Genomic DNA, 18,190 nt, shown 5'->3' with positions numbered 1-18,190 from the left:
AAAGCACGGTGCAGTGGGACTGGGGATCCTCCCCCAAATCCCCATGTTTGTGGGGTGCTCCCCAACCCTGCGGCACAGTGAGTATCTCACAGGGCAGGGGTGGGGGGTGGTCGCGAGTTATCTTTTATTCGAGGTGCTTTCCCAAGATTTTAGTTAAGTGTAACATAAAACTGTGAAAGTTTAGCAGGGGAAAAGCTTTCCTCCCACTGACCTGGCCGGCCAATCAGAAGGGAGCCCCGCACCTCCCTCACTTCTGACAACTATTTAGCAACTGAGCTCAGCTAAAGTTTCCAAAAAGTTAGAATAACTTCCTCTCTCCAAGACCTCAATTTTTTGCACAACTCCGTCCTTGAAATAAGAGCCCTTCAAGCAACCTGGAAAACGTTTGGTCAGCAAAAAAAAAAAAAAAAATCCTCCTGTTTTTCCAAAGGATCTGTCTCAGGAATTTAAAGCACATTTAAGACACACACACTCACATAACATAAGGAGGGGGGGAAAGGCTCTTCCCCTCCCCTTCTTGCAGAAAGCATGGAAGAAAGCTCCAGTTCTCCTGTTTCCCCTGTGGATAGCTTGGGGACCAGTGAAGAGGAGCTGGAAAGGCAGCCAAAGAGATTTGGCAGGAAGAGAAGATACAGTAAGAAGTCCAGCGAAGATGGCAGCCCCAACCCAGGGAAGAGGGGAAAAAAGTCCAGTCCCAGCTCCCAGTCTTATGAAGAACTGCAGAGCCAGAGGATCCTGGCCAATGTCAGAGAGAGGCAGAGGACTCAGTCGCTCAACGAAGCTTTTGCCGCCCTGAGGAAAATCATCCCCACGTTGCCCTCTGACAAACTCAGTAAAATCCAGACCCTCAAGCTCGCGGCGCGGTATATAGACTTCCTCTACCAGGTGCTACAGAGCGACGAGATGGACAGTAAGATGACGAGCTGCAGTTACGTGGCTCACGAGAGGCTGAGTTATGCCTTCTCAGTCTGGAGGATGGAGGGTGCATGGTCCATGTCGGCCTCACACTAGCCACCGCCGGAGCGAGGCCAGCACAGCCGCCAAAGGGTAAGGAACCACGGGGCTGGCAGGCAAGGGGACACTGGGATGGGAACGTGAGGATGGAGGGGCCAAACCTGTGGGAATTTAAGAAGAGAAAGTCCCGTGTGGGCAAACTATCAAATACATGGCAAGTTGTTGTTGGGAAAATTGTTGTCTCGCTGCTCCGTGAGGGTGGGGGGCAATGAAGGGGGGAAGCATCGCTGCATGAGGTTTGCCGGAATGCGGCTGCTTTGGGGAAGGGTTGGAAGACAGGCTGACAAGGGGATCCAAACCAGCTGCTGCAGCACACGGAGGGCGGCTGCGCCCCAGGCACCCTGGGTTGGTTGCATCCTCCCCGTGTTGGGGGCATGAGGTGTTCCGCAGGACCCTGCTGGGGCTGGGCGATGAGTTCGTCCCGCTGCACCCCAGGTTGGGTTTTTCTTAAGAGAAACGAGCTGCAGATGTCGGCTGCCCCCGGGCCCCTTCCCCCTTCCTCAATAAACTCAAACAAAGATAGAGGAGTCCTGGGGAAATTTTCATCTGGTTTAGTTTCCCTTCCTCAAAGTGCCGGTCAAACAGAGGTTGGTGTTGGGCTTTTGTTGGCTGGAGCGTAGTTTCTGATTTACTCTCGGAACTAAACTCTTCCTCATCGTTTTCCACGACGAGAAAACCTCTTCCTCTTTATGTCGCCTTTGTAATATTTGAGGAGGAATGAACAGAAAGGAAAGCAAAACCAAACAGCTCTTAATTACGCTCTCATCCCAAGCTAATTAAGGCGAGCAGCTCTGCGTTGTGTCAGCCGCTCTGCGCGGGGCCGCCGCTGCCCGGGGCTCGGTACATGAAGCAGAGCTGCTATCTCACTGTGCCCAGCACATGCTGCTTGCTGCTGCAGGATGCAGGCAGCTCCAAAGGGAAGTTTACCCCTGCAATGTGGTGATGCGAAATACAATAATTTCACCCTTTGGGGAAGCAGCTCCTTGAAGATGGGAGGAAAGCCTTACCCCACCAGCCCACTGGGCAAGGTTTTCAAGGCAAACTCATTTTGTTTTAGCGGTGATCAGTGGCTGATTTAAAATCCTGATGCAGCCATGGGATGTTATTTGGAAAAGGGCTCAAGCAGGGCTTACGGGTGGTGCAAAAGGGTTGAAACCATTTTAAAAACCACTTCAAGCAGGCGCTTCCCTCGCGCCCCAACGCAGCCTGTCTTTTGGGGCTGTAATTAAAGTTCCTCCTCGCTCACACAGAGACCTCCAAAATGTCAGGCTGAAAAAGAGTTGCTCTGCCCATTGCACGTTTTGCCCTGCCTGTTGTTTGGCTTTGCTTAAGCAGGTAACGCTGCTGTCGTGGTTGTATTACAAGTGTTGCTATTTTTGCATTGCTGTGCCCCGATTTCAGCTGCGAGAAGCCTAAGCCGAGTCACTTTTAAGAAGTGCAAGCTCTCTGTTTGTAAAACTGAGTGTCTTTTCCCATGCTAATCTGGCTAAAAGGGCTTCAGCAAATAGATTAACAAAACATACGCAAAACCCAGGCTCCTTGTCAAAAACAGATGTAAAATGTCCCAAACACATATTTCTTCAGCAGTTTAGATTGGCTGAATACTAAAGTGCTGTGATGGAACAATGCATTAATTCTGTTGTTTCCTAAACGATGTGCTGCCATTAGCCAATGGCTTTTTTTAAACCTATTATCTAATATATATCCATTCCTCTGTATCGTTCAATGCATTAGTGGCAAACCCTGAGTTTTTCTACCCCCACTTCAGACTCCTTGTCAGTGCAAATGTTGTTAACAACGCTCTGACAAGGCGGGCTTTGTATGCAGATGCTCAGAGACTCTGTCCCTGAATAAAAGAAATGGGGAGAGACATTTCTGGGCTGCTTTGAAAACCTGTGTTGTCAACCCAAATCCCACAGCGTTTTTGCTTTCTTTGGGGTCAATTCACACTCGATGCCTTCCCCACTCCCATCTTGGTGGTGAGCAGTGGATTTTGCTCAGCACTTGGATGTCTGGGGGGGGGTCATGGCCGCCCCGAGCCCCCCAGCTCCCTGTGAGCCTTCCTCCCTGTCTGTGTATGCGTGCACACGCGTGTGGTTGAACTGTTGAAAACACTGTTGACAAATGGCCTGGTGTAGTGCGGTGCGGTGTCAAATTCTGTCCTCTATGGTGACAAAAAATTATGTCCGCCAGCATAAAAAGCCCTGATGAGATCCTCAAGAAATGCTTCAGAAAGCCGGGTGGCGTGGCATAGTCTGTTGCATGTGCCTGTCCGGAGCAGAGGTATTTTAAGGGACAACAGGGGATGGCAGAAAGTCTAAGAAATGGCTGTCTGAGTTTGGGAGCCGTTCGTGGGGACTGAAGAGTTTGGCATCTGTTAGTGAGCCCCGTTCTGCCACCCTCCATCTCGGTGGGTTTGAGAGACGTAGGAGAGGAAAGGCTCAGTCCTGGAAGAGGCGGTCATCCGGCTGCAAAGATCAGAGGAGATATTTGATTAGAAAATCAGAGTCCTGGGAACTGATATAATGCCACCTGGCCGCTGCCAGTGCCAGTAGGTTCGTGCTGCTCACTGTGGTGCCAGAAGAGGTTTTCCTGCTTGCTGGCCCTAATTACAGGCAGCTCTGGTAGTTCCAAGGGAAGCAGGCGCAGCTCTGCCCTTCAATCACTGCATAGGTAGTGGGATGTTTCAGCAGATGTCCAAAGCTTGGGACTTGGTGAGCCTCCCTGCCCACCTTCCCTCCTCACTGCCAGCACCTGTGTCCCTTCCCTGCATCCAACTTTTCCTTTCCCCTTGGAAAGCCCATAATGCTATAAACCATCAAAGAAAGAAAAAAGAAAAAGAAAAAAGAAAGTAGGTTTCCCATTATTCCACTTGGTAGGAAAAATCGTGTCCAGTCGGGAGTCGGGGAGCATCAGCAAAGTGCAGAGCCCACACACTTGTGGGTAAGGGGACTCTGCCATCAGCCCTCCCTTCCCCTCAGAGCCTGTGAGCACTTTGCCATCCCTGGGCTGACACTTGCAGCCACAGCACCTTTGCTATCAGTCTGCTTTGGGGAATCCACAGATAGCACATGCCTGGTACTGGTGCTCTTGCAGATTTCCACTGCTGTTTATAAAATGTATTAAACCCGAGCATCCTATTTCGTTTCGTCCTTAAAGAAGCAAACAGATGTTATCTCTGCTGGCCTTGGGAACAAGCTCATTCTATGGTTTATGAGAGCAGGACAGTTAGCTGGGGGTGCTGTGACACTGGAACTAAGCCCTTTTTGTCCCAAAAGCCCTATTTTTTTTTTATAAGCATCCTTAGAAAATGTAAATATATTTCCTTGACGGGAAGGATTGTAAAATTTGGTATTTACATTGATAGGTTTAAAGTGGTCTGGGTCTTTTTTTTTTTTTTTTTTTTTTTTTTTTTTTATCTCAGTGCATTTAAAAGCTCAGCAAAATGCATTTTGGGTCTTCTGTTTACGTTCGTGTCATTTCTTGGGAAAGAATAAATCTGTCGGGCAGCGAACAGCAAACACACAGCAGTCAGCCAGAAAGCGCTCGAATTCAGAGCCCCAGGAAAGAGAGGATGTGAGGAAAATCCTCCATTGAGCAGGCACGCGAAGGCAAACCAGCCACATAAATTAATTAATGATCATAAGGAGTTAGAAACAGGCGCAGAGGAGAGATGCGTTGGATTAAAACTGAAGGATTGCTACGAGGAGCAGTAAAGGCAAATTTTAATTTAATCCACTTGAGCCACTGCGGTGCTGTCCGTCTTATTAGGAGAGATGTGCCTTGAAGGGTCACTGAGGAAGCAGAAAAGGCACGCGTTGCTGCAAAGCGGTCCTCGTTTGTCTCCAAATCAGTTGTCCTCACTTCGCGCAGAGTATCTCTGGTGTTAAGAGCAGACAGAGCTTCATCGTTAAAACAAAAGGGAAGGGATTGCAATGCTTTCCGAATACCTCGCTTTGCATTCCCCTTTCAGTGTTTGCTGGGCTTGTTTCATAGTTAGAGGTGGTGGTAATACATCAGACTTGTGGATCGCAGCAGCGATGAGACAGATCCTGTGGCCCCAGATTAAATCTCTTTCGGGGACGTTTCTTGTCACTTCTTCCTGCTAGCAACGTAATTATTTTTATAGCTTCAGCCTGGGAAACATTTCCACGTGATTCAGTACATCTCTGAGCCTGAAATCTCCTGCATTTATGTCATGCTGTGAAGCAGTAGGAATAGCCTGGTTGGGGAGCATGTTGGGGAGCACCACCACAAAGCAGAGCACAGAGCGAGCTCTACACACAGCCAGGAAATTACTGCCGCCGCTCGGGGGGAGCACACAATTTTGGGCACTGTTTTCTCCAATCTTTGCAGAAGATTAGGGGAAAAAAGCTGATCCAAAACCTTCTGTGCCACTAAAACCACGCTGGGCCAGGTTCTGAGCTGCTATACACAGTGGGCGATACCATCAGAGATCTCAGTGTCACTCCTAGGAGCCCTAAGCACCAGCACTCATGGTTTACTTCTTTGGCGGATCTGGAAGTGAGGAAAAACCAACAAGTCCTCCAGCTGGACACCAGCACCATCATTCTAATTAATGATTAGTTCTTGAGAATTAAAACAGTAGAAATATTTGCTGGGGAAAAAAAAAAAAAAGGGGGAAAAAAATACCCTAGACACCCTGGCATTTAATTAGATTTGTAGCTGTAGAAGATGACCACTCAGCAGCGACAACTGATCGTACACAAACAACAAATTAACTCAGCCAGCCAATAAATCACGGCATGGCAGCCCTTACCCCATCCTCGTCTCTGTGACCGCTTCCATGCTAACCCAACCTGGATAAACTCTTATTCCAGTGCCTCCCTCACACAGCCCCGGCTTTGCTGGGCTCTGCCCAGTCTCCCAGTCACTGCTGGGTCACATTTTCACTGTAAGCAGTGGGTGCTGTTCTGGCTCTCTGAGATGTGCTTTCTTCTTGTGCTAAAACAGGGATTTCATTGCAGGGAGACTGGTTAAAACAGGGAACTCTCAGTGATTTTTTTCCACAATCTGTCACCCTGAGCTGTCACATCATGGGAAGCAGCACCAGGTGAATGGGAGCGCTCAGGAGGGTGTGAATGGGACTCCTTCCCTGCAGGAAGGCAGTACCCCCTATACAGTCTCCTAATAGAAATATTAACAAGCAACTACTCTTGAAGTCCCACTGTTAAATCTGGGTTTCAAAGTGGTTTACAGCCATCGCATCGCATAATTTGGGATTACTTTTTGGCTTCCACACTTTGGCATCTTGGAATGCACTCACATTTTGTTCAGGAAGGCAGCAGCGAGGCAGACCCTGTCCTGCACTGCTTGCAAAGCCATCAGACATCGAAAAGAAAACAATCTCTTTGCAGAATGCCATAGGGTGAGCTGGAATTGAGCGACCATCCCTCCTCTCCCTCCCCCTTCCTTCTCCTCCCATCTTCTTCTCCTTTCCATCTTTTAACCACAGCTTGGAAAACAGAAAAAGAAGTGAAAAAAGAGACAGATGTGGGCTGGTTCAGCATGATATATACTTGCTGGAAGAGATCCAGTAAGCCTGTGCTAGCTTTAATTGAATTCCTAATAAGATAGTTTTGCTTTGTTAACTGTCGCCCGCAAGAAGCAGCTTTGCCATTTCCTTTAGGAGATACCAGACACGCCAAGCGCGGGCTTTAGAACATACAAATTAGTTCTGGGATGAATTCAGCCATCAAAAAAAAAAAAAAAAAAAAAAAACCCACAGGAAGTAATTTATGTGATTATACCTTTGGTTTAAGCTGTGTGGGCTGCCTTAAAAATCACACTTTGGTGCTCAAGCTTAAATAAAGCTCAGAATTCGGGGGGTGGGAGGGAGCGGGGGGAGGTTGTTGTGCAGGAAGCTGGACTCACTGTGGGTCAGGGCTCCCCGGCATCCCTGCTGCCCAGCATGGCCATTTTCTGCACCTGGCTTGTTTTCTCCCGCGCTGATTAGCTCCTTAATGAAATTAATCTGGCAGTAGGATCTGCATCAACCACAAGCACACGCATAGGAGACTGAAGATAGGAAAATGGTAGGAATGCTATTAAGAAGCAAAGGGCCAACTCGAGAGAGTATTGCCACTTCTTGCCAAGGCGCTCGGAGATGCTGTGGGAAGAGCAGGCATCCTCCGCAATGGCTCCCGACTGAATGCAAGCATCGTAACAAAAAACAGAGTACTCATACAATACATTCATGTCTATTTTGACACAATAGATAACAGGAGCATTCTGCCGAGTCCATTTTGCTATCTGTCATTGGAAGTGTGATGCTTCAGGCATCTCTGCGCTCATCCCACTCGGTGGGGTTTTCTGTGCCAAACAAGCAGATGATTTGCGAGGGGATTTTCATCCTTCACCACTAGAAGGGCTGTCTACGAAGCGCCTGATACTACCAGCACTAAATAACTTCTTTCGTACTGTTTGTATCTGAAACATTCATTGCTGGAGCACAGCTGAGCATTTGCTTTCTAACCACCTTCCCCATAGAGAAGATACAGGATCACCCCTAAATTTTGGAGCATAGAGGTGGCTCGGACCAGCCGGTTTGGAGCCTCAAGAGAAAAGATGCTCAGGATGATCCTATCCAGTGTTCCCCTTGGAAATGCTAAACACAACCTAGAGACCAACATTTCTTGTGATAATTCAACAATTGCACACTGTGGTGTTTCCCAGCACCATAACTTCACCCATTTGTGTGAGTTGGCTGCGGTGCGTTTGCTCCCCGGCGCAGTTTGACCCTAATCTGTTGTTTAGATGCTGCCATATGACTTCTCACACACAGCTTTAGCAACACTTGGCTGTTTTGTTTTGCTTTGTTTTAAATAAAAAACCCTCTTTTTTAGAGAGCGTGCCCCTTGGAATTACTCTGAGGTTGCACTGACCACTTTGCCCATCAGCTCTTATATGTTTTGGGCACGGTCTTAAAATTATACACATGTTAAATGTTTCAGAATGAGGGTTTTTTGGCTGTTTCTGCCACTCCACACCACAGGTTCAGACTGAGGAAACACCCAGAGCCCTTCCCAGGAGCACCTCCACACAACCCTTCCCGCAGTCTTCTGGGTCCAGAAGACATCAGAGGGGGCTGAGAGGGCAGATGAAGCTGCCCCTCCAATTTCCATTTTCTTAGGAAACAGCAAATTAACCAAAAGAAAAGAAAAAAAAAAAGAAAGAAAGAAAGAAAAATGATATTTGGCAGCAAGCAGAGGGTAAGGATCGCTGCCAAGGCCTGGACAGCTGTACCTTCTTCCCTAGCAAGTTGTGCGATCAGCGCGGGCTGTGCTGAAAGCCAAGAGGAGTTACCATAGCTGCCACATTGCATTGCACTGTTCCTCCCTCTGGGAGACACCTTAAAGAAACAAATCCACCCTAACAGCTACGCTAGCGCTCGCGCCTCACCGTGCATCAGAGGAAAACTATGGGTGACCTCTCAGGCGTGCTGCTTTGTTTTCTTCTCTTTTTTCCTTCCCCCAAAACCCAGCATCTGAGGGCGAGTGTTGGCTCCAAAGCAATGGGACAGGGGAGGAGGAGAGACACGCCAAACTTTTTCTGCTTTCTGCTCATGCACAAAAACTCCGCGTGGCTGCAGCAGTGCTCCCTCACCAGGGCCGTCTTGGTGGCTCAAAATAACCCAGGAAATGGAGCAAAACCCAGAGGGGGTTCCGAGCAAAACCCAGAGGGGGTTCCACCCTGTGATGCATGGCTCTGTGTTTGGGAGCAGGTGCCCCAGCACAGGTTCTTAACTGGTGTCTTTGATGCATTACAAATCTTGAAGTGTTTCCTGGATGGGGTGTTGAAGTTAATGCGATGGAAGGGGACTTGGGAGAGGACACGGAGCATCGTTGTGGGTGAAACCTCCACACATAATGTGATGGAGCACTCTCAGATTTCTTTTCAAACAGAAACAGAAAGTTGTTCTTTCGTCAGGGCTAAAGCAAGAGACCTATTTCAAGGTATCCCTGCTCTATCCATTCACAAAGTGGCGTTTAAGATTTTTAGGTCATGGTCAAACAACATCCTGGCTTCCAAAGCTGCCTTTCACAGAAGCCTGCTACGTGTGCTTTTGCTGCCATTAAAAACCCATTTTCCTTGAAAACATCTCCAGAATCTGTGCCCACAGCCCTACCCACACCGTGCCATGCCAAGCATCCTCCCTGCTGTGTTGGGAATGGGCAGAGGGACACGGGGTGCCCAATTGGTTACACAAATTTGGTGATGTACAGAGACCAACCAACTACCTGCTGCATGGGCAGCAGCTTCCCAGGCTCAGAGAGGTGTGTGATAGCACAGGTGAACAGCACAGCCCCCCGTTCCTTGCTGGCTCAGCATCTGCTGGCACTAGAGGGCAGGATGCACTGCATGAAAGAGCAAGGTGGACCACGGATTGTATTCCACGGGCACACCTAACAGAGAGCAAACCAGAGGCATCCTCACCGTGCAAAGCAATGAGGACACTCTGCAACAGGCATCAGTGCAGTCCTATAGGTTATTTAGCTCAGGGTCAGGGTACCAAATGGCATCAGAGACTGTTTGCTGCTTTCCCAGCCATGCAACTGGGGGTGAAGCATTTTGCCTTGCAAGGGGATGCTCTGAGCAGTGTTTGCTGACAATGCATAGAAGCTTCTGTTCAAAGGCATTTGGTGGATCAGCGCAGCAGGCACAGACAAGCTGTGCTGCAAATGCTGTAGCTCACACTCTTGGTGGTAATGTTTTCGTTGTGTACCAACCAGCTAGCACTCAGGCTCTTTAATGCACTCTTCCTATATAGAAAATCTGCATTTCTGTTGGTGTTGTTAAAAACCTCATTATTTCTATAGCACTGGTATGTTTTTCCATGTATGCTATAAAGTCTATAGCATCCTCTCAATAGGAGATTTAAGACCTGCTCCAGACAAAACAACTATGGGTTTATCCAGTTCTTTATTATAGACATCCGCATCAATAAATAACCAATATTTTGAAAGATCGCTTTGGACTGGCCCTGCTGTGCAATACTTCCTTTAGTGAAAATCTGTGGCATGCTAGATGTTGCAATTTGTGGTCTGAACACCAGGAAAACTCCTCCAGAGCCTTGCAGCTGAAGGTTGTGCCTGTAACCCTATGCTCAGCTGCAGGTAGACAGTGGATTACAGAGATGCAAGTGGGTGAAGGAGCCCTCTCACCCATCTGCTCTGGCTCTAGCCCATTTTGTGATGCAGTTTTTGGTGTGAGCTGTGCACATCTGTGCCCCAAGTGCCACAAGGTGGTTGGGCTCTGGTCATCAAGAGTAAAAGTCAAACCTACTCTTGGTTCAGATACAATTTGCCCATGTAATTTTTTGTTAATGCTTGATGCCTGCATTTCCCCCTCTGCAAAGCAATGCTAATGCTTCTAGTGCCTCTGTTGCCTGCCAGCCTTGTAACCCCCCCTACAAGACAGGAGCTCTGCATGCAGTGTGTAGACAGGGAAGGGACCTGCAGAAAGCAACACTCTGATTCCATTGGGGCCAAGCCCTGGGTTCAGCACTGCTGCCCGCCCCGTGCCCCCAGCAGCTCGTCCTCCTCTCTGCATGGATTATCCATCCACTCCCTTGTATTTTTAGGTGCTTTTTTGCATCCCAGGGGGACCCAACTGCTGCCAAATGGAAAATGGCTCTGCACTGGGGCCCTTCTGAGAAGCCTATCTACAGCAATTTGTATGCATTTCACAGCTCCTCGCTCAGAGATCTAAATTGCAGATGTGCTCTTCAGATTTAGAAAGGGACAAAACGGAAGTAAAGAGGTTAAGCAGCGCTGTGAGTCACTCCAATACACGACCTACTGTTGATTTAGAAACCTACCTCAGCAGTAAATACAGAACAAAGTTCTCCAAAATGTTTAACCTTTTGCATCCTGGCCAGTCAAAAAAATAAACGAGAACAAAAATACCCTCACCAGAGTCAGAAAACCAACAATCTGTGGTGGGGTTAGTAGCAAAAAGAAAGTGACCCGAATGAGTGACCTACAGATGAGGGGATAAAAAAAGAAAGAGGAGCAGACGGAGAAGGCAGAGAGACAGGCACATGCATTAGCTGAGCTGATAATGAAGAACACAGTGGATGAAGACTGTGCTGCTCCCTGGGAATGGTTCCAGGCCACAGAGAACAGCAGACACAAGCAGCCATGTCCCAAACGAGCACAGGAGACCGCTGGGCTTGAAGTTTAGGGCACAACAGGGAACAAAAGAAAAGGAAATATAGTCCAAACTATGCTTCTGCTGAAGACAGTCATAAAACTTCAGTCCAAGAGGCAAGGGCACCCACTCTGTAGGGGAGAGCAGTTCACACCTGCAGCTGCATGGACTCAATGAGGAACATCCAGTACAGTCTCAAATTATCTGCCCACTGGCAGTTTAGTTGTTTCTTTCCGGGGGTCTGGAAGCCTAGGTTGAATGTAAAACATGTCTGAGGTGTGTAATTCAGGAAAAAAACTTGCTGCATAATTGCAAACAGGCGTAGCATGCAGGCTGACCGACCTACCAGAGAATTAGCTGCTCTGCAGGCAGAGCAGAGGTCTTACTGTGCATGCAGGATGTGTGTGCACTGGTGTCAACGAAGCTCTGCAGAAGGCCATGTGTGCATTGAGGTGCCCTTACCTCAGCTATGGGAAGCCCTGCAAAAATGAAGACAGCTGAACCATGCAAACCCCTGCAATCATGCTGAATGTCTCTATTTCTGCCTTTAAAGCACAGGGTGTATCAGCGAAAGGAGAGCATTCCCTGGGATTTGAGGCACTGAGTGGGAGTTAAGAGAAAGGCCAGCATCTGCTGATCTCAGGGTACCATCAGGAGAATTCTACACAATGATATTGAGGAGTTCATTTGGGCCAGAGCCATCCCGAGGACTCGGTTGAAGCAGAATTGCTGCAAAGCCATGCAGAGTCACCAGGGGAACTAAGAGGGCTTTATAGTCCCAACAGTTGCAGTGATCTAAATGAAAACTGATGAGCAAGCATTTGTAGCATAAATCAGACTTTCCTTAAATACTGAGATGTGCTTTAAGTCAGAGGATGCTGCGCTGTGGTTTGCAAATCACCTAAGATTGTGTGGAAATGGAGATGCATTCAAAAAGGACCATTTTGGTCAGCAGGAGACTTCAAGAAAATGCCAATAAGGAAAAGTTAAGATTGATGTAGTAACGGCAAGAGAGGTTTCTGGTGCAGAAAGGAAAGCAGGTTGCATACCAGATGTTATTGAGCCAGGAGTGTTCCTAAATTGTGAGCATTTTCAGAGATGCATTTCTGTACCCTCCCTTCTGTATCTTTTTCCTTTTCTACCTTTTGATGTAGATCCTCAGACAGTGGTATTTGTCTGCAACAAGTGGACACAAAACTTGTGGGATTCTCTCTCTTGCTGCAGCCCATCTTGAAAAATGCAACGAGATCTCAGGAAAGACCTTCACCTTTTTGCAGTGTAATCAGAGCATGTGACAGTGGTGGTGGGATGGGAGCCATTCCCGGAGCATTAGGTTCCAGTGAGCTGTTGTCAGCTTTCTCTGAGGTGGGACTCACCACACAAGGGGGAGGATTTCTTGCTGTTTTTGGGAGGGAGGATCATTAGGAAGTGCAATCAGTGAGGTTACAGAGAGCTGCTGGAGCCTGTGTGCTCACATATGTGTCGCTGGTATTGAACCTAAGCACCAGCAAAGAGCCCAAAACTGGGTAAAGGAACAACACGAAGCAAAGGCGGGGGAATGTGAAATGAGAATGGGGCTCATCTCCTCTGCTCTCATCTCCTCTGCTCTCATCTTGGCCACAGCAAGTGATGGAGCAAGGAGAGCTGAGGGAGCAGCAGGGCAGGAGGAGCCTGGGAGGCCTTGAGCAGAGGAAGCAGGAGGCCCTGGGGACCAAGAATGAGCCGAGGGTAAAAAAGAGCTGCTTGGACTGGGCTGTGTCACAGAGGGAGGCTGAGACCAAGCAGAGAGCAAGCTAAAATGAAGAGCCTGCTCCCAGAGCAGATTGCTGCCTCGCTACGTAGGCTGTGATGTCTTGTCAGCAAAGGAAAGGACTAACATGGCCAAACACAAGCTGGAGCATGAAAAAATTATTTCATCCTCACTGTGTGCAGGTGCCCACTCTGCACCAGAGCACCCAATAGAACTCGGCCTTCAGATTGCCACTATCACTTTCCTCTGCTCTGTTATTAGGGAAGTAACACACTCTGATGGACAGACTGGAACTGGAAGGTGAGGTTAAGAAGTGTAGGGCCCCTCCAGAGTTTATTTTTTTTGTAGGAAGAGCACTGAATTGCTTCAGCCCTTTAGAAAATACCACCCTATGCTTGCGCCTGAGATTCTTGATATTTCATAGCTTTTTCAATAACTTTGAAAAGCTTCTCTAAGCTGTAATGTGCAAGACCAAGATGAAGAGGGATTAAGCAATATTTGCATGTTCTTAAGTGTGCAACTGGAACTCCAGGAAAAGTCACAAGCTGGTGCAGAGCAGACCCTGTGTATGTCCTATTACTGCAGCATCCCCAGGCCATCTCCACAGACATCAACCACCACTTCCCTGCACCTGCAACCAAAGAAGACTTCCCACCAGAATAGCTTCTTATAGTAGGAGGCTCCTTGCCCAAGGAGGCTGTGGATGCCCCATCCCTGGAGGCATTCAAGGCCAGGCTGGATGTGGCTCTGGGCAGCCTGGTCTGCTGGTTGGTGACCCTGCATGTAGCAGGAGGTTGGAACTACATGAGCATTGTGGTCCTCTTCAACCCAGGCCATTCTATGATTCTATGAATACTGGAATGCTTTGTTGCCTGAACACAGACCTTTGCTCCACCTGGGCAGGGCAGCATTATTACTCCTGCCTGAGAGAGTACATGGAGATGCTATAGACCAGAAGCAGCACCCAAGTACTTTTAGCTTTTACCCAGCTCATCTGAGAGCAAAGCTGCTTCACCTTTACTGCAGTGAGCAAGCAATCCTCTGGTGTCTACACCAAATCATAGCTCCCTTTCCTAGAAAGGCAGTCCACAAGAATCCCCCTTGGCTCTCTCGTGCCTAGAAGCAATCCTCAGCGAATAAGACAGCTTACCTGGGCCTCAACCCCACTCAGGTCTCCTAGAAGTGGAATTGTGCTGATTGTATCAGAAGTGGTCCCCTGGTCACCTTTGGGAGTCCCCAGAGCTGAGTGCATGCATGTATTCTCCCCAGACAGATACAGACCACCAGTTGCTACAGTCACAGTCTAGCTCGTGTAACCAGGCACAGCTCCAGTAAAAGCAATAAAGCCAACTCCTCCTTTGGTTAATAAATGGAAGTGGTTTGCACTGGAGAAACCTGACAGCCCCATCTCCTGGACATAAGCACATCCCATGGCCAGAAACAAAGAAGACAAGCAAAGTGATTGGAGCAGGGAGATATACTGTTGGAAAGAAAAGTAAAGGCAGCAATGGGGTTGCTGTGATAGTGCTCATTTCAGCTAGTTTTCTTGTCTCAGCAGTAACCATTCTGGGGGCAACATGCAAACATGTGAAGAGGAGTATCTTCCTTTACATCCATCAGGATGCTTTTCCAGCACTCCAATGGAATGACTCAGGAGTGTTTGCTAAAGAGGGACTGCGGGGAAGGGGAAGGAAAGGAAGAAGAAGGTATTTAATAACTCCCAAATCATTTTTAAAAAATCATTAGCTATTATTTCAGCTGTGTGACCTCCTGAAGGGACTTTCTAGAGGGCCAGATTATGCAGTCAACTAAAAATATAAATAAGTAAAGAGAGGGCAGAGATCACTTTGCTCAGCCAATTTGTGTGGGATGTCAGGTTAAGCTTCCTGTAGGGTGCATGCATGTGCTTCCTGGACATGAGTGTGGCCCGACAGCTCCCCTAATCTAAGGACACGTCCCCAGTCAGTTGATATGGCAGAAGTAATGAGTTACCATTTTCATTTCTGAAGTGCTGGTTTCCAAATACGTCTTGCCAGTCCTGCAGGAAACAGAGCACATCACATTGCTGCAAGATTTCCAGCTGCAGTTCAAGCTGTCTATGGCTTCAGATGCTAGCTCTCAGACAGGCATGCTTCTCTGGGTAAACGTCTTTATCCCTCCAGGCTGAAGCATTCATTATGGGTAGGGGAAACTTTTGAACTCCTTCCCATTCTATTTATGGTTATACCAAGGGTCCTGCTGAACACACAGACCTCTGTGCTATCCCTATGGCTACACTCCACCATAGCTGCAAAAAGCATCTTTAACACTTGAGAAGTGCAGAGGAGTGAAGTTACTACAAACACCTTGTGCTCCTCCACATCTACAGTATCACAGATGTGTAGGAGCATGCCTAAACATTTCTCTACATACAGATTGACCATCATTTCCTCATACCATCCCTTCATAGAATCTGATTTCTCACTTCTGCTGCTGGACTGAATGTGCAGCCTCCCCCACCCTTCACAAATCAATCTGCACATAAGAAGCTGAAGGAAACATTTTCCTGCACTGAAAGCACAAGCTGCGTGTAAAACTTGATTGTACAGAGTGGAAAAGCTGTTCAGCACCAGTTGCAAACACAGGCAAGTCAGATGAGAAACATGTGAGCAGCATTTACAGGGAAAGTCCCTGATTTAAGGGAGAATAGGCTTAGCTCAGGTCTGCATGCCCTAGGACTCACAGTCTGCGTATCCTAGGGCAGCTTGTGAAATACAGAGAGGATCAACATTGCCAAAGTCAAAGCACAAAGCCTTTGTTTTGAACAGATGCAGAGAGCTCCTCTCCCTCCTCCAGAAAGGAGACTGCATCAGTACCACTGTAATATGGGTTATTAGCTCAGTAGGAAACTAGCAGGGTTCAGATTCAAAGGCTCAGACAAGTCCAGCTTGCAGCTGGCAAACCTAAACAAGACCAGCCAGCTGGCGTTGAGCTGAGTCATCCACACAGCAATTTGGTAGAAAATGTTGACTTAACCCATTCATATAATTACCCAAATCCAAAAACCCTGGCAAGTAGAGTCAAGGAAATGTACATCTGCCTTCTGCACAATGACAGACTGGAAAAGATCGTGTAAACCAATTTTCCAGGGCTTTTTATAGACTTTTGTGTTCGTGTTACGTACAATTCAAATTCTTGGTAGTCATTTGTTAGGCTGCTCTGATTCAGCAAAGCACATGACACATCCTCAGTGCATGTGCTAAATGCTGCTGAAGTCATGGGGGCCAGAGGCACTCGGTTAGAAATCAGGCATGTGATTGAATGCTTTTCTAAATGAAGGCAAACTAAGGACAAGCTGCCTTTCTTTTTTTTTTTTTTTTTCTTTTTTCTTTTTCTTTTAACAGTCAAATTGCTTCTTAAGCAGAGAAGTTTCCTCTCTGCATGTTTCTTCCTCCAGGAGTTTGAACTTGTTGGAGTGAGAAGGTTTGATCGCCTTCTTAAAAAGCAGTAAGTGAACGATTGGCTTCTTATTTCTCCTCTCCAAGCCAGAAAGTTTAGATGTGTGGTGGAAAATTCTAAAAAGAGCTTTAAAGTGTCTGCAGGATAGCTTTTCTATGCAAACTTGAAACATAGAAAGCTGGTAGATGGCAATCAGAATATACCACCTTTGCTGCTCACTCGCAGCTCACTGATATGTGAGCCTTAAGAAGAGGCTGTCAAGGAGGAAGGGTAGAAGAAAGGAGACATCAGGCTTGCTTATAAACACCGGGGAAAAAGAAGAGTGGCACCTGGGGCAAGGTTGAAGAATGAGCTCTAGAGGGCTGGTTTTAAGCTTTGACAGTGACTGTAGAGGGGATGGAAAGGGTTGTACATGCAGCAAATGCTGTAAGAACTGATGTAGTAGTGATGCACAACAGATGAGGGCTCTTGCCAGGCTTACAAGCGTGTTAATGTAGCTGTTGGATCCCTGAAGGCAGCAAGAAATAGCCTCTGGCACTAGCAAACCATGTACTCTACCAGGATATGAATTCAAAGTCATGACAGTCACTCCCCAAGCATGGGGACAGCCCTTTATGGGGTGTCCGTAAGAGAGTGCAGCTGACCTGTTCTGCAGTGGGGCTCCTGCCCTGAGGCTGATGGTGGCATTCAGTGAGCTCTGCTCACCCCCACCCTGCACGTGACCCATTGGCTGCCTGAGGCACGTCATGGTTAGCATCACTGCTGGAGTGCCTCATTTGATGTCAAGAACTTTTTACCACGGCAGGATTGTTTGGTATATAAAGTGCAACTCCCTCTGCATGAGGGCAACACCCAGTAACCCCACATATTTTAAAGAGTTGGACTATTCTTGCCATAAAAAAAGATCAGAGTGGCTTTATTGACTGCAGTGGAGTTAAACTGGTTTATTCCAAGTGAGAATTTGGCCCCTTGACTTCAATGAAGCTGCGCTGATTAATCCCAGATGGAGACCTGGCCTGGTACAATCCCGTCCAAAAATCCTGGCAGATTAGTAACACACACACTGAATCACCACTGTTACTCAGAGTCTGGGTGGTTATCAAAAACCTGCACCTGCTGCAGTGGGAAACACTGCAACTGTGACTGCTGACTTCAGGGACCAGGGTGTGGTGAGCGAGGGCACATTCTTCAAACACTGCCTCATGCAAGGGAGGAGATGCCAAAGCAGCACGCTTTCCTCTGCAAGTATTTAGGAACGTGGTCTGGGATGTAAGTCCTGGCTCTGATAAAACCCAGGTATGGTGGCAGGGATCTTGCTGGGCAAGGAGATGGGGAGATTCTGCTCCTTCTCACTGGGTGTTTTCTGCGATGCTCTGTAAAGATCCTCAGTATAAAAACTGAGAATGAAATCCCTTCAGCTTCAGGGAATCTGTCCTGGCATCAGATTGAAGCGCCAGTTGTGAATGCAGCTCCAAGCAGCAAAGGGGAAATTTTGCTGCACTCCAAGTCCCCACTTCAAATACAGAAATAGAAACACTCAAGAAAGCACATCTTTTTGCAGCAGTCATCCCCATGTTTCCCTCAGGGCAGGCACGGTTTTGCTTCCTGGCATTCCAGGAACAAGTGCTGTCTTAATGAGGAATGGATCCACTGAAAACCAAAAGGACTTTACTTTCACAGCAACATGCATACATCCCCATACAGACACATGTGTAGGGAGACACTGAAGCTGTGCCTCGTGTTACACTGTGGAGAAATACCAAAATAAACCTCTTCAGAGACTGATATTGATGTCTTTTTTGGTCCCAGGTGGTA

The 18,190-nt window shown here is 47.7% G+C and overlaps 1 protein-coding gene and 1 pseudogene across 2 annotated transcripts in view; one reads left to right on the top strand and one right to left on the bottom strand.

Moving 5' to 3' along the window:
- The first annotated feature begins 307 nt into the window (after positions 1 to 307).
- Positions 308 to 18,190, top strand: part of TWIST2 (twist family bHLH transcription factor 2) — a 30,250-nt gene continuing 12,367 nt past the window's right edge. For both annotated transcript variants that reach the window (XM_042822698.1, XM_042822697.1), the window contains exon 1: positions 308 to 1,047. In XM_042822698.1, coding sequence (XP_042678632.1) covers positions 529 to 1,011 — 483 coding nt within the window. In that variant the 5' untranslated portion in view covers positions 308 to 528 and the 3' untranslated portion in view covers positions 1,012 to 1,047. The remainder of the gene's footprint in view (positions 1,048 to 18,190) is intronic.
- LOC122162217 overlaps positions 3,456 to 18,190 on the bottom strand; it is a 52,552-nt pseudogene continuing 37,817 nt past the window's right edge.

Source organism: Centrocercus urophasianus, unplaced genomic scaffold (genome assembly GCF_019232065.1).
Source record: "Centrocercus urophasianus isolate 14NV4802_14NV808 unplaced genomic scaffold, USGS_Curo_1.0 seq_20, whole genome shotgun sequence".
Lineage (NCBI taxonomy): Eukaryota > Metazoa > Chordata > Aves > Galliformes > Phasianidae > Centrocercus > Centrocercus urophasianus.
This window is presented reverse-complemented; position numbering and strand designations above follow the sequence as displayed.